Here is a 17616-nt window from a genome sequence, read left to right as displayed (position 1 = left end):
GGGTGTTCCGGCACCAGAACAGTATCACGTGACTGGCACAGTAAGGCGCAGTATAGATTCGCTTAATTTTGCTTAGCACTATAATCCATATTTTTTTCAAAAACTTTGAGACGTAATAACTCGGCATCCAGGCATCCAATTCATGCGATCTTAGCATCATTGGAAAGCTCTCAACGTCCTCTTTCAAATGACCACAAAACCGCACGAAGCTAATCACAGGAAGCCAAGATATTCCGCCCTAAAGATCGGCCAGAAATTATGCCATAGTGCCGGCCAAAATCTGATCCGCAAATTAACTGCGCCACCCGATGATTTTTTTACACCATTTCAGCAACTTAAAAGGCCAGCGAATGGACCACACCCTCGACCTCAAATATGGTAATCAAAAGGGTCATAGAGTGGAAAACCCAACTTTACTCCTATACAATTGTTAAAAGGCTTCAAAATGGAAAAACAAACCTCCGCCCTGTTTAGCAACCAAACAGTCACAGACCAGTGAAAACAGATGGGTAGCAATAAAGCATCAGAAGGGGCATAGACACGTAAAAATAAGTAAGTAGGTATTAATATCTATAAGTAGGCATCACTATAATGTAAGTAGATAGATCAAGTAGGCATCACTATAATTATAGTGATGCCTACTTGATCTATCTACTATACTTTAAGTATAATTTAAGTACTTGGGCAAAAAACAAGTATATTAAAAGTATATTTTAAGACTATTTTAGACATATTTTAGGTATATTATAAGTATATCACAAATTAAAATTGATACTTATTTTAAGTATATTTTAATAAAATTTTAAGTATATTTTAAGTATAAAACCTTTTCATAGGGTATACTGCACATTTTAACAGAAAGTTATGGTGTTCTCTGTTCTAAAAATGAAGCAATAGTAAGTCAATTGTCCTGTCTAGATAGTCACTGCTTGCATATTATTTAGGTAGATTCTTGTTTTGGTAGTTACTTTACAATACTACTAAGGATGTGTTAAACTTTATTGTGAATTTTGCATATTAGATAGGGTTCATAGATGGTAAAGTCCTATGTGCAATATCTTTGCGGTAGTTTACCTTCTAATAGGTTTAAACTTTTGATGTTTATTGGTTTACAGATATATAAGGTTCTGAGGTGAAGTTCGATTCTTCAGCATATTTGATGTATTGGCTAGTAAACCCTAGGTGGCTGAGATAAGGTTGCTGAAGAAACTAGAGGGTTTTGGCAAGTTAGCAAAATGTCGAAATGGTGAAACTTTGCTGAAATTATATAAAAGTTTTATTAAAAAGTTGGCGAAACTCTAGAGAAAAGTGAAACTGATGAAACTTATTATAAATGCTGAAACTGCCAAAATCTTGCCAAAACTATAATAAAACTATAGTAAAATTTTAGAGAAACTAATCGTAGAATTTTGAAGAGGTTTAGGCAGGCAACCTTAGGCTGAGGTAAGTCATTTATAATATAGGGAGGATCCTATACCCTTAGAGCTTACTGTTCTGATAGTCACTACTATACTATTGGGGATTAAAAACTATGGTTGACTGGAATGATAATCACAACCTATAGTGGGCTTTAAATAAGACTATACCAGTTAAAACTACTATGAAAAGCCTTCTAGATGTTAGCTCCATTATATCTACCTGTGCAGGCTGATTGTCTCTGAACTATAAAAAATGGAGTTTGGACTCTTACTATACTTAATGTACTATACTGAAATGTCTAGTTAAAATGACTAAAATACATCTAACCTAGTATGGTAATATGGAAGTATAGGGGAATGGTTACTCCACCTTTGCTTATAAGAGTAGAGTTTAATGCTTTATATCGTGTCCTGACGTGCCCCTAGTTGATTGCTATAAGGTGGTTAGGGGATTCATTATCTGGTTCACCTTAGCATTTAGATAGTACTCCTAAAAAGTATTAAAAAAAAAAAAAATTATTAGGTAATGCTATCTTATTATAACTATCATAAGAAAACTGATTGCAAATTTGAAATAGTTTTATAGAATTGGAATAAGTATATCATTTTCTTATAATTAAAAAAAAACTTTTTCTTTTTCATTACTTTTAATAATAATCTTTCTAATCATGATTATATAAATTTTACATATGTCAAAATTAGGTAATATAATTTGTATAAATAGTGTTACAATTATTATAAAATATTTTATATATAATAAATTTATTAATATTTAAAAATATAAAATATATATTCTAAAAATATATAAAAAGTAAATAAATCAATTTAATATATAGTAATTACTATTGATTCATTATTGTTAACTTAGCCAAATTTTTAAAAAATTTATTATTGGAAAAGTTTTTAAAGTGTAAATTTGTAGATCTGTAAATTAGCAGATTTCCATTTTTTTTTATTTTTTTGTAAAATTTTGCAATTTTGCAGATAGTTGATTATTTTTTTTATAAAAATAATGAAAGTCTACATATATATTATTAACCAAAAGATATTAATATCAGATTCTACAAAAATCTGCTTACTTCTAATAGAAGTCTTTGAAAAAAATTTCAAATTTACTACAGTGCGGTACTTCTATAACCAACCCAATTTTATAGTTATAATGTGACATTTTCAAAAAAATGTCACATTAGCAAAAAATAATATTTTAAAATTCTAACTGATAATTTTAATAAAGCATATCAAGAGCTTTTAAACTTATCAGGTTAGATTAAAAAATAATAAATTTTGCTAGTGTTACATAAGTTTGAAGTTCAGGTAATTTATTATGATGGGAAAAATTTGAGAATAAGTGATTTTTGTGTAACATAAAAAAAAAATAATCATTTGATAATGCTTATTCAAACAAATCATTTTAGCTTATAAACTTACCCATACTCTGTTAAAAAAATTTTGAAAAAAAATCAAAAAAAATTTTGGTAGTTTTTATTTATTACAAATTATATTATGCCTATTTCTCAAAAAGGAATTACAGGAAAACTTGCTAAAAAAATATAAATCCCATAGAAAAGATCCTGATAATATACTTAATCAAATTACTTTAAATAATTATAAATTATATATAAAAAATTATGCATAATTCTATTTAACATTAAGTATTGCATTAACCAATCAAATTTATTTTAAGTCATGTGATTTTGTATTATGTCAGCAAAAAAATTGAGAAAATTTTTTTATTTGCTTAATGTATTTATCTTTTTAAAAGCTATCTAATTTTAAAATTTTATAAAATTCTGACCAATTAGATCACAAGATATAAGAGGCTATTATGAGTACCGCACTGTAGTAATTTTACCAGTAATTCTATTGGTTAATTAATTTAAAAAGGAAAAAAAATTATAATAATAACTTAATATAATATTTCCTTTTTTAGGTATAATTTATCTATATATAGTAAGATCTTTAAACATATAGGCTGATTTGTCTACCTTTAATTAAAATATTGATTTTATTACATTTTTATTATACAAAATACTATATAATATACAGTAAATTGGGGGTGAGTATTAAAAAACTTTTATTTAATGTTATTATACTATAAGTTGGTAAATATTTCTTTTAAATTAATATAATTCTTAGCATTTACTATATATATTAAAAATTTGTATCTCAACTTTAAACGTAAATATCTCCAGATCTAATGATCCAATCGGCAAGCTCTTTTTTCGCCCATATAGACCAGATCAAGGCTTTCCGAAGAGCCTAAATTTATAAAAAACGGATCAGTAAATCCCAAGATATTTGTGTTTAAGCATGTTAAAAAGTTTATACCTCAACTTTAAACGTAAATATCTCTGGATCTAATTATTCAATTGGCGAGCTCTTTTTTCGCCTATAAAGTCCAGTACAAGGGCTTTCCAACGAGCCTAAAATTATAGAAAACAGATCAGTGAATCTTGATATATTTGCGTCTAAAGATGGTAATACAAATTCTAATATAAAATAATTATTTTTATTGTTTGAAAATATCTATTATGATACCATCTTTTATATGATATTTTTATTATACTTTTATAAACATTTATAGCTACTAAGACTATATAAATTTTTATTTTACTTTATATTTTATTAAAATATACTTACTTTTTAATAATATATGTTAAAAATTCCATATATATGAGAAATAGGTTTTTTATTAGTGAAATATGTTTTTTCACACCTCTTTACATTTAATAATTTAAGTTTTGCAAATGTAAATTTTTGTTCAACTTATTATTTAGTCAAGTGATCATCAATCAGATGATTTTTTGGTATTACAAAACAATTTTGAGTAACGAAAATTGTGCAAATCAATTCAATAATTCTTTTTAATGCAGAGTAGACAAATCAACCCATATGAAATTCTTAATTATAAATTTTACTTTAGGTTTCTGATAACCTATTTTATAAGTAAGTGGGATTCTGATTCTACTTCAATCTAATAAAGTATTATTCTATATGGATTTTATACCATCTGAAATATCAAATTATATTACAATTATTTAAGAAAATAAAATTTACTTAAGTAAATCAATATATTATATTAATTAAATTCAAACTGGACATATAATGAGAGAATTCTGACTGCTAATCATATAAACCATTTTTTATGAAGAAAAAAATTTTTTATTTTTATAAATTATGGCTAAAAACGACACCAACAACACTTAAATATACTTGAAAAAAACACAAAAAGTACTTTGCAATGTTATAGAAAAAGAGTTTATCAGTTTATTTAAAGTAGTTTTTAAACATTTTATTAAGACTAGTATTACAGGTATTAGCTAAAGTTTATAAGACCATTTTAAATCTGAAATAATAGACTATTTATTAAAAAATCTCTACAAAACTTTAGTTTGAAAATGCATGAAAACTGAAGCCTTTAATGTGAAAAGTTTTATGTATTTAATACTGGCTTTCTTGGAGTTTTACAATACACTTAGATGTACTTTAAGTGAGAAACTCAGAATCTTAAAAAAAAATCACCTGACTTCAACATGTCAACAAAATCTACCAATCAGGAGGTTATATATCTGTGTTCACCAACTTTAGATATAGAAATTTTTAAAGATACCACGTACCAATCACAGGACGTGAATGTTGAAACACAAATAAAAACTCTGAACACTAAAGTCGTGCCATTTATTCCAAAATGAAAAAACTGCATGGTAACTTTTGCTGATATTGTGAAATGAAAACCTGATGATGATGGTTGACCATTTTCAACTACTCCAATTGGATGTAAACGATAAAATAAAACTTCTGCTCAAAAAGATCCAAAAAGCAAAAAAAAGAAGTCTAGAAAGTCTGATAATAAAAAAAGAAATTTTAACAACACGTTTCTAAAAAGATGATTTGACTATTATGATTGGATATACAGTGGACATCAAAAAAAACGCACCAAACTTTTTTAAAATTATTAATTGTTCTTATTAAATCAATTTAAATTCAATTAAAATAAAATTTAAAACTTAAATAATATATGGTTTGGCCTACTAAAAAACATAAAATTTAATATTAATTTACTAATTAGTTTTTTAATTACATAACATTAAATCAAAACAACTTGGTGCATTCTTTTTGCCACTTTAAAATTTTTAAAAAAATCAAAATTTTCACAAAATTATATTATGCTTTTATAATAAAAAAATGTAAAATTAATTATTAAATAGCTTAAATTATTAATTAAAATTAAAAAAAGTCAATACTTTTTAGTAATAAATTGATTAATTTATTTAATGAATATAATTAAAAATTACTATAAAACATATAGATTTTACAGTTTTTATTATAACAGTTTTTCTTAAACTACATTAAATCAAAAAATTTTATAGTAAAATAATACCCAAAATTAAATTCTCCTAATTAAGGGGAATTTGCGAAAAAAAAAATGGAGTGCAACGGACCTTTAGATAGTGAGATATTACTTGTTAAAGTATGGCAATGATCTTCATTTTACATATAGAAATGATTTACACTATATGTAAAATGAAGATCATTGCCATACTTTAACAAGTAATATCTCACTATCTAAAGGTCCGTTGCACTCCATTTTTTTTTTCGCAAATTCCCCTTAATTAGGAGAATTTAATTTTGGGTATTATTTTACTATAAAATTTTTTGATTTAATGTAGTTTAAGAAAAACTGTTATAATAAAAACTGTAAAATCTATATGTTTTATAGTAATTTTTAATTATATTCATTAAATAAATTAATCAATTTATTACTAAAAAGTATTGACTTTTTTTAATTTTAATTAATAATTTAAGCTATTTAATAATTAATTTTACATTTTTTTATTATAAAAGCATAATATAATTTTGTGAAAATTTTGATTTTTTTAAAAATTTTAAAGTGGCAAAAAGAATGCACCAAGTTGTTTTGATTTAATGTTATGTAATTAAAAAACTAATTAGTAAATTAATATTAAATTTTATGTTTTTTAGTAGGCCAAACCATATATTATTTAAGTTTTAAATTTTATTTTAATTGAATTTAAATTGATTTAATAAGAACAATTAATAATTTTAAAAAAGTTTGGTGCGTTTTTTTTGATGTCCACTGTAAGTCTGCATTCAAGAATAATATTCAAAAAATAGTCGTATATGATATCTTTTCTAAATAGTCTCAATTTAAAATACTTAATTATCTCAAGACTTGGGGTAATGTTTTAGCTATAAAGTAGGACCCTGCCTACTACTAAGATATGTTACTGGTAAAAATTTACTTTCATATGAAATCTTACTTTAGAATTTGCTTAAATTCTATTGGTTAATTGATTAAAAAGGAAAAAAATCATAACAATATAACATAAAATTTCCTTTTATAATAGGATTTTCAAAGAGTTTTATATGTAAACCTTACCTTAGGTCAGAGCTAAAAATAGTATTGTAAATTCTGGCAAAAACCAGAATTTTTAAAGAAAATCCGATAAAAATTTTATAGAATGGATTTTTTTCCAGAATATTTTTAAGATCAACAGATTTTTATCCGGCAAAATTTTTTGTATATTGGTGGCATATATTTTATATTTTTATAGATCATCATTTGATAATCAAAATTTTCATATTACGCGTCATAAAATGTCTACTATTAAACAATATTTCAAAACAAAAGTTCCTAGCGAAGACACAGATATTATTCATTCTGAATCTAGTGACACTGATTCAGAACTTGAAGAATTACCAAATAATAAACATATATTACAAAAAAATTTAAATTTTAAAAAGAAAAAAGCGCATCTTTTATTGAAGAAAAAAACTGCAACTTTTCAAAAAGAATGGTTAGAAATTTATAGGTGGTTAATTTATGACACATCAAAAAACCTTATGTTTTGTTCGCTATGCAAAACCCATAATAAGCAAAATAAATTTGGAAAAGGAGGTAATGATTTTTATTTAAAAATAATAAAATAATTTATTTAAATTATTATACTGTATTAATTAAATCTTTACTTTATTAGGTTCAAAGAATTTTAAATCTTCTGCTCTAGGAGAACATGCTTCAACAAAAGATCATACTGATGCAACAAATCGTGAAATTGCAAAGGCGGAACTAATCAAAGTTACAAATAATGCAATAGATAAGACTCAACAACACGTTGGTGCTTTAATGAAAGTACAGTCAACTCCCTCTATAGTCACTCCCGTTATAGTCACATTCTACTATATAGTCACACCAGTTGAATGTTCAAAACACTTTATTGCAAATATATCGTTTTTGATTAAGGAGGTGATGCTTTTTGATTATAGAAGTTAGTTGTACAAACTGTTGTATCGTTTTTGATTATTGAAAAAATAAATGTATCATTTTTGATTATTGAAAAAAAAATTCTATCGTTTTTGATTATTGAAAAAAAATGTATCATTTTTGATTATTCGATAGTATCACATGGTCACAGGTCACATGCATAGATTCGACATACTGTATCTTGCGTTTGCATATCGGAGACTTTATTCACTAAATAATTTCAAATTACTAAACTTATTAATCGTTATTTTTGTTTCCTTACTATTTACTGTTTCTTGTATATTTTTATTAAGCCATTTAAAACAAAGAATTGCCAACATTCATATGTCATAAATTTAATCCTTATTTTCTCAAAATTTGTCTTTATTACAACTAAAAGACAATAGTATTAATCAATCATCTATTTCATTGCTATGCATATAAACTCCAAATTCAATACTATCATTTAAAATTTCTTTCGCATCTTCAAGTGTTATACTATTATTACGGTCCTCTTGAATCAGACGTAATGTTACTTCTGGTACTAGAACTTCGTAAATAAAATCCATAGGGTCTAATGGGTACGTTTTGTCTTTTGTGAGATTATTAGAGTTAACAAACAATTCTATTAAAGTATTAACAATAGTATATAACCCATTAAACCCATAATAACCTGGCTGTAAATTAGTAAAGCTAATTAATAAAATATAAACAAAATTTATATTCAAACAGATAATTACCAACCTGAAAAACTTCAAATCGATTCATGAGCATCATTGGCGCCTTGGCTTTATTATATCCGACTTCTTTATATATTGAAGATGCAATATCCCAATAGTAACTTGAAATATTTCCGTTAATAATTTCAATGAGATCTTTTTCAAATTTGATTATGCGTGATGGAAGTACATTAAAATCGATATATTCAGGGATATCCTTTTGATAATCCATGTGGAACAATATTCAATTCACCATGATGCATTATACAAAAAGACCAACGTTCTTCTTCTGTGATTGACTTGTTTTGTAGATTTTGTAACTGGTCTTTTATCTTTTCTGGTAAAATATCTGGTAGGATATTATCACAATAGGGGCATAAATTGTGAGAATTAGGTACTAAATCAAATTCTAAATCCAAGTTTAAATCATCATTAGATGGCAGTTCTGGAAGATATTGAAATACATTGCGGGGTGGGCTTGGCATTATAAACGATGATGATGATGCAAATGAAGATGTACTTCTTCTATCTATTAAATAAATATAGGTAAAGAAATTAATAATACAGATATTAATGTTATTACGTTAAATATATATCTTTACCAGTACTAATTGAAGATAAATTATCTTCTCGTTTTCGTTTAAGATTTCGAATTTGTTTTGTTTTCCTTTGTTGTATAGAAAACGTATTACCAGATTGTGATTGGTTTGGTAAATTTATTCTATGGGACGATCGAGGTTTAGCAGATAATTTAGGAGGTGCGCCTAAATTTGATTTTGTTCTTTCACTTAATTCTGCTGGCCGAAATAGATCTTTAATCTCCTGAGATGACCGTTTAAGTGGATAAAATATTTTATTACCTAATGAGCAAAAGTAAGATTAATATAATAAATAACAATAATAATTTTTAAAAAATTATTTCAAACATCTTACCTTGCATATTATATAATCTAATAATTTCTTGATAAGAATCTTCCATGTCCACCTTGATATATTACATTATTTTTTATAGACGCGGGAACTACTCGTTCCTTATTACGAAAATAGAGAACAAGATTTTTCTTTGCTTCGTTTACAACTTCTAGATGTCCTTTTTGTTGTGTTTCTATAAGCAAAGTGGCTGCATGACAGCGCCTACATTTATCACGTAATGAACTATTCCATATGTATTCCCAGCATGTACATTCACCAGTAATAACATTACATATATGAAATCCTTGTTCTAATATTACATTTTCGGATAATAAAGATTTCATAAGAAAATTGATCATATCATTTAATTTTCGTACAATTTTCTCATCTAGACGCAAAGGCTTATCATCATAAGAAGATACGAATAAATCATCAGATTTTTTTTTAACAAGAAAAGTATTTTGGTCTGATGATATCTTAACCATATTAAGAAGAAAATCTAATCTTCCTTGATTTAATCTTCGAAGTTTATCACAACATATCATATCATCTTTAGTTTGCTATAAATAATTTAAAATAAATTAATTTAATAATATTATTTAAAAATGATAACGAAAAAATTCTTACCTGTTCAATCGTTTGAGTATTGAATAAAGTAACTAAACCAGATTCAAACTTATTTAAATCTTCATGACTTACAATAGTTTCACTTTGAAATTTTATTCCATACATTCGTTCAACAAATGTCAATGGTGTTTGTTTACCACTATATACTGCTTCAATTGTCCTATTGATCCGTTCTGTAAAATTGTTCGTAGTCCATGAAAATCTGTTTGTAATGTTTTTGGAAATACGACCAGCATCAATAAAACTTAATTTCCACTCCGTGCACATCCAATTTTTAGATAAATCATCTATTAATTTATCTTTTTTAGTTTTTTCCAATGGAAGAGTGTTAATAAATTCGATATATTTCTTAGCCATTTCAATGGCAGTTTCTTCAGTTCGACTACGACCTACAATTTTAAACGCTAATGCTATTGGATATCTAAACAATAAAATAATTAATTAGTTATCAATTTTAATAAAAAAAAATTAATATAATATATAACTTACCTGAATTTTGCAGGTATCTGCCATTTATTTAAATTTTCACTAAAAGTTTTCATAATATGAAACCAACATAAAATTGGTTTATGTGAAGCATTTTGGATAGCAAGTTTAGATGGTCTATGCTTATCAATTAAGATATATGGCTTCCAATTATTGTTTTGACATTCACGAACTCGTTGAAATCCGTTTCCAGATAAAAGATTTTCATAGTACCACTTGTGTTCACAGAACTCGTTATCATATGGGATATTTTTTTTAATAGCGTCAATAGCCAATTTTATAGTATGATGATTTTCCTTATTAAATAGCGCTAATATATATATTTTATTTACAATTTAATAAATTACAATAAATTATATACTAAATAATTTAATATATGTCAAATTTTACTTACCAAATGCAACAGGCAATCCGCAACCAGCACTATTCTCGTGACAATTGATAATACCGGTGCACGGTCCAAATTTAAATCATATTTACCATCTATTCCGATACAGATTTTACCGTAATCACGAGCATTTTTTAACCAAAACTCATCAGAAATTGTAAGTTGATAATATCGGTCATGAATCAGCTGGTTGATTAATGTCTGCTATTTGATAATATAATATAAAACCTTGAGATTTTAATATATTATTTACTAAACTATCAAGCTGAGTCCAAGGACCAGTATCATCCTTTAATTTCTTATCATCTCTGGCAACAAATTGCCAGAGTTTGTCATTATTACATATTATACGTTGGCTTGCTAATGCATTGTTAATTACTTCTTCTGATGCACCATTAAGTGATGTTAATAATTTCGCTTTTATCCCTTTGGCTGTCCTGTAGTCTGCTCTTCTGCTTAATGCTATCGAATCTCTGACAGAATAAGTTAAATTTATTCTTGAAATTTTAGGAATATTATTATTGTAAAATGTACGATGAGTTCCTTGAATGGTAATTCGCAATGGATTTTCTAATGATAGCCAAGATAACCGACATTCAGAAATAACTCTGACACTACAATGGTGCATATCATTTCCATTTTTCAAATTATTTCGTAAATTATAATTTTCGCAATTTTCATTACATTTTCCAACACTACCGCATAATCTTTGACAGTTGCCTCCATCACCCGAACAATACATAACCCAATACCAACATTGTTGGTTTTTGGCTAATCCTAATTCAATTTGAGAAACCAGATCTCTTCCTAAACTGGTTAAAACTAAAACATCATCAATACGATTTGTTGATTTTACCGTTCCAGTTTTAGTTTTCCATGCTAAGTAATCTATTGCCCCTTGTACACGTTCTACCGTTAAGATTCCAGCTTTAACAAGTTTAGGAGTAACTTGTCTACTTTGATTTTTTAAGCGATAATTTTTTAAAAGATTTGCATTTGATATATACCATTCTGCAGCACGACCAAATGGTACATTTACTGAGCCATCATCGTTGTATTTGATTTGATTTTCGTAAGTTTCCATATTATAATATACAGTATAGTAACGTTACACAAATTTATAGAAAGAAAATTATTACAAATAATTATCACGTAAAAAATATAAACAAGGTTATAAAACGCAAAATATATTATAAAAACTATTATATAATAAAGAAAAAAATATCAAAAGAGAAATCAAAATTTTTGGAAAAGAAAAAGAATTGAACCATTTGTCGTGTGAAAAGTATTATGTGAACGCGTTAAATGTTATACAATGATACATTAACTTGTTAAGTATAAATTAAATAAATAAAACGTGATACTATCGAATAATCAAAAATGATACATTTTTTTTCAATAATCAAAAACGATAGAATTTTTTTTTCAATAATCAAAAATGATACATTTATTTTTTCAATAATCAAAAACGATACAACAGTTTGTACAACTAACTTCTATAATCAAAAAGCATCACCTCCTTAATCAAAAACGATATATTTGCCACTTTATTATTAAAATCTATCCTATATAGTCACAATCTATCTATAGTCACTATCACACCTATCCTCAAAAATCTTATATTAAAAAGAACCGTTTATAATCACAGTTATATAAAGAATATATTAAATAACTTGGCATCTAATAATCGTACAAAAATGTATCATATTGCTGTAATCGTCTCACCGAGACGAATCGAATGGTGGTAGTTTTATCCTTTTCCTTTGCAAGTCGTTTACGGCGTACCACCTATTGCCTCATGGCACTAATCTCGGCTCGCGTCCTATCATCTTCAACGCAACCATTATACCGAAAGCACTTAATTTCTCAGGTAACAGCACCACTATAAGACATCCCCCATCGGGCCATTTTAGCCGATCGAAGCTGAGACACGCCGCCTACTCATCCTATACCCATTGTACGATACTGATACTCAATTTATTTAACGACCTTTAGAGAAAGATCTACTTTCATGAGGACTTTCGACAGGTAACATCAACCATCTAGTACCCTTCTATACCACCATTTTAGGTACTAAGTCTCACTCAAAGGCCACTACAGCCCGCGATTACATAGCACCGATAGTACAGTTGTTTACCCCAAGTAGTATACTTAGTAGTGACCACTCGGACAGGAAGTAGCAGGCATCTGTCCAGGATCACCCCTTATGGTGGGTATCAACCACCAGGGATCACCAACCAGGACCCAAGGAGTAGGGAATCAAACCCCATAGCCATACTACCTGTTCGATGACGAACACCTTGGCTTGGTCTAAGACTAACAGGAAGGTCAAACTACCACTAAGACATTCGCACCCTCAGCTTTACCATCTAGGACGACCATCTAGCCATTACTGACCCCAAGCGGTATCGTAGAGTGACCACCCGGACAGGAAGTCCCCCCCTCAGGGTATAGTAGTGACCTCAAGAACAGGGACTGCGCACATGCCAACGGCCTCATAGGGAACATTAGAAAGACACCTACGACCCTTAGTTGAAATGTGCGCCTAACCGTATACACTAATTCACCATGATGCAGTCCAACTACACTAATCCCTGTACCTTCACGCATTGCTATGTCGCAGTAAAATTCTTTTTATTTCCGCTGGTCGTGGGAATCGAACCTGCGACCTCACCATACTCAGGCTTGACGTCTCAGCGACTAACCACCGAGATAGGGTGACCAACCCTAGTTTTATCCTTTCTTTGCAAGCGTTTACGGCCAAACCACCCATTGCTCTTATGAGTAATCTTGGGTCTGTGTCCTATCATCTTCATGGGCAACCATTATACCGAGTACTTAATTCCTAGGTAACAGCACCACTATAGAAGACATCCCCCATCGGGCCATTTTAGGCTGATCTGAAGCTAGGTACACGCCGCCTACTCATCCTATACCCATTGCATGATACTGATACTCAATTTATTTCGGACCTTTAAACAGCATCTACTTCATAGGACTTTCGACAGGTAATATCAACCATCTAGTACCCTTCCATACCACCCATTTTAGGTACTGTCTTCACTCAAAAGGCCGCCACTACAGCCCGCGATTACCTAGTACCGATAGTATAGTTGTTTACCCGAGTGGTATACTTTATAGTGACCTACTCGACGGGAAGTATGCGGCGTCTGTCCAAGGGATCGCCCCTTATGGTGGGTATCAACCACCGGGGAGATCACCAACCAGGCACCCAAGGAGTAGGGAATCCGAACCCCGTTAGGGCCATGCTACCTGTTCTGTGCACGAACACCTTGGTTGGTCTCAAGACCTAACAGAAGGTCTCGCTCACCGCTAAAACATTGCACCCTGCCCAGGCTTTACCTTCTAGGACGATTTCTAGCCATTACTCGGACCCCTGCGGTATCGTAGGTGACCACCGGACAGGAAGCTTTTCCCCAAGCGTATAGTAGTGACCTCGAGGACAGGACTGCGCGCATGCCAATGGCCTCATAGGGAACGTTAGAAGGATACCATGACCGCTTAGTTGAAATGTGCAGCCTAACCGTTAATTATACTCAATTCACCATAATGCAGTCCAACTACACTAATCCCCTGTACCTTCACGCTATTGGTTTTAGCGTCCGCAGTAAAATTCTTTTTATTTCCGTGGTCATGGGAATTGAACCTGCGACCTCACCATACTCAGGCTTAATGAGGGTCTCAGTGACTAACCACCAAGATAGGGTGACCAACCCTTAGTTTTATCCTTTTCCTTTGCAAACAGTCTTATGACTTTATCTTTTATTTATATTTAAACTTCGAGAATGTGATCGAACAATATTCCAAAAATAAGAAAATAAACTAATAAAAAATAAAAAAAAAAATAGCTTCACGATTCATTCAAATAAAGAAATCTAAACTAGAATAAATTCAAGAAAAGAAAAACTAAACTATTACAGAATCGCATACCCCAACTTTACCCGAAGGCCAGTGTGAGTCAACTATCCAACATCCAAAAATCCAGTCCGTTACCAGAAAGAGATCCTAAGAGGTTGAACTGTTAAGCGGCGCAGAAAATCCAAGTGCGAAATCCATGATCCACCCCGAATTATAGAAGAGGATATCCAAGAAATCCAGGAATCCTGAGAAACTGTCGCCAAAGAAGAGTTGTGTTTATGTAAAGAAGTAGCAATAGAAGAAGAATTTGTAGACGGGCCACGTAATTTGGAAGCAGCCGAGATACCCTGTGACTCTTCCCAAGCATGGAAAAGAACATTCCGACACAACCAAATTTCACCATAAAGCGCGATTTGAAAGTCGTTTAGAAGAGGAGAAATAATTTTGTATATAACAGAAAGGGGAAAATGCCGATTTAAAAATGCTGTTAAATGCGCAGGTAATAATCCTCTAGTAAGCCAGAGACAGGTCGGCGAAGGAAATTCATAATTCCAACAGTCTAAAGCAGAGAATCCAGTTTGGAAGGTAATATCCAAAGGCTTTAAAACTAAGAACGAAGATAAACAAGAATCTCTGAATTTGATTATTTCAGAACGATGTGTTAAGCACGGATTTAAATCTGGTAGAATATAAGGACAAGTCCAAAGATGATTCAAATCTTCAGGAGCTGAGTTGCACTGTGGACAAAACCAATCAGGAGAATATAAATAAGGTTTGCGTTGTTGAAGAGTAGTTAAGGTAGGCAATATGTCCAAAAGGAGTTTGATGCGGAAGATCCAGAATTCAGGACGACCATTCTTATGCGAAGCAAAACCTTTAATTTGTGAGAGGCAAAAATATATACCAGCCCAATCAAAAAGTGAAGGAGAACCAAGAGCAGTAAAGCGTGCCAGTGAACAAAAAGATAATAGAGCACAAGCGTCTGCTATAGAGCGGAGAAAATGACGAATATTCAGGTCAATGGGCAAAGAGTTAAAAGTCAATAAACATGGAGCATAACAAAATGCCAAAGGTGAAACGGTGGGTTGTAAAGATGAATGAGCGTCTTTTGCCAAAAAATTCGCTTGTATATTGTGGATGTCATCGCCATGAGCAGGGACTTTAATCAAAACGACTTTAAGATTACAATCCATGATAAGTTGTTGAATAGAAAGCCAGAGAAGATGATTAGGTTCGCGAAGCAACTTCGGTGAAAAAGGAGAATCAACGAAACGTGTCCAAAGTGAAATTAACTGACTACAATCAGTATAAATAGAGATTGAAGAGTCACGGGAAAGGGCGCTCAATCCTAATAAAACAGCATAAATTTCAGAACGTAAAGCTGAAGGGAAACAAGAAGGGAGATGCATGGATGAAGATTCAAGGATAAATCCATCATCATCAAGAGCAATCCAAGCAGAAGCCATGGAAGAGGATAAAGGATCTTCAGCGGGACGGAAAGAACCATCCGTATACAAAGATTGCACAGAAGGTGGCAAGACATCCTCTTCTATCCTATTTTGAGAAGGAGGAGAAAGGGTGGAAGAGCCAGCTGAGGGTAAATTCGTCAAATGAACAAGGGCCAAAGAAGTAGCGTAACTCCATGAAGTAGACAAAGTTATGGGAAGATAAGCCGCAAATACTTTGGCATTTCTGGTAGGATAGCCCACAGTTTCCGATAAGATTACATTAAAAAAGCACTTCTCGCTATTACAGCGTTGTTTAATGGCAGATTTCTTGGATAATGCTGGAATATTAAGATCACAGCCAGGGCAAGGGTTATAAGTTCGTTCATCAGCCGAGGTAGATACGGGAAGCCAATGAGACATGATAGCTGAGTTTTGTTTCTTGTAGGTGATACACACACGGCCAACAGATAAAGTTTGGGTAGCAGAATCAAGATTAATAGCCCATTGAGGATAAAAATAATAATCTTTAACAGTACGATCTAATAAACAAGGAGAAGCTAAAGTAAAAGAAAATTTAATAAAATACAAAGGCAAAAGTAAAGAAGAAGAAGAAGAAGAAAGAAAGAAAATTATTTATAATAAAATTAAACCAAGTAGGAATTCGTCCTTTGCGACCAACGACACCAAGGTACCGAAGATCAGGCCAATTCATAAGGTAACGTCCACAAGGAGAAACCAGTTGAGCAAGCACAAACAAATTCAAATTTTTCCAAAGTTTCCAACTTGTCTGAAAGATAGAAGGTGGTAGAATGGATCGGAGTGGCATAGCTGGTTGTAGATCACGCCTCGGAGGTCGAAAAGAAAGAGACCACGTGATATTAAGTCGTGAAGAAAACAAAAGAGTGTTAAACAAAGTATGTGTCCGTAAAGAAACAATTTGTGACCACGGCTCTAAGCAGATGGTAGCCGGGCAACTCTCCGCGCCCAAAAAGCCTTGAAGATATGAAATAGCATAATTGGCAAACTCTCTAAAATCTGGATGAGTGAAAATCTTTTGCCAAGAAGCTACGTGAGAAGAAAGAAAGCGGTAAAAGGCATTTTGAATAGAGAAAGGAAGTTTCAAGAAGAGCAAAGCTAATGGAGTAGTAGCAGCGAGACCAGCCTTCCTTCTTATAACTGAAAATATAGGTGTAACAATTGATTGAATAGTGTTTTCAGAGAAGAGAGTAGTTTGAAGACGAAATTCCAATCGCGGGAGGAGGATAGCATTGTACAAATAGGCTACATGTTGCGCCAATAATTTCTTCGGACCAAGAAGAGCAGCCATATCTTTAACCATGGAACGCGCTTGTTTAAGCACAAATTGGGAAGAGGCGGATAAACAAAACCAAACTCCTAAAAAACGGAATAAAGTATTCAAAGGCAAAGAAGAAAGGGAAAGAGACAAATTGGAAACTAAGGAAGAAGGTGAAAG

The 17616-nt window shown here is 30.6% G+C and overlaps 2 protein-coding genes across 2 annotated transcripts; one reads left to right on the top strand and one right to left on the bottom strand.

Moving 5' to 3' along the window:
* Positions 1-7037: 7037 nt before the first annotated feature.
* On the top strand, positions 7038-7700 carry OCT59_012114 (uncharacterized protein; the record flags this gene model as incomplete). Its single annotated transcript, XM_066134247.1, has 3 exons — positions 7038-7338; positions 7418-7558; positions 7684-7700. The coding sequence occupies 3 exons, from the start codon at positions 7038-7040 to the stop codon at positions 7698-7700; spliced, it is 459 nt and encodes a 152-aa protein (XP_065989531.1).
* Positions 7701-8608: 908 nt separating this feature from the next.
* OCT59_012113 (uncharacterized protein) lies at positions 8609-11899 on the bottom strand (the record flags this gene model as incomplete). The annotated part of the gene is made up of 6 exons (XM_066134246.1): positions 8609-8931; positions 9005-9262; positions 9388-9874; positions 9942-10362; positions 10431-10737; positions 11044-11899. The coding sequence occupies 6 exons, from the start codon at positions 11897-11899 to the stop codon at positions 8609-8611; spliced, it is 2652 nt and encodes an 883-aa protein (XP_065989530.1).
* Positions 11900-17616: the final 5717 nt, after the last annotated feature.

This window comes from Rhizophagus irregularis, chromosome 2 (assembly GCF_026210795.1).
Source record: "Rhizophagus irregularis chromosome 2, complete sequence".
Taxonomy (NCBI): Eukaryota; Fungi; Glomeromycota; class Glomeromycetes; order Glomerales; family Glomeraceae; genus Rhizophagus; species Rhizophagus irregularis.
This window is presented reverse-complemented; position numbering and strand designations above follow the sequence as displayed.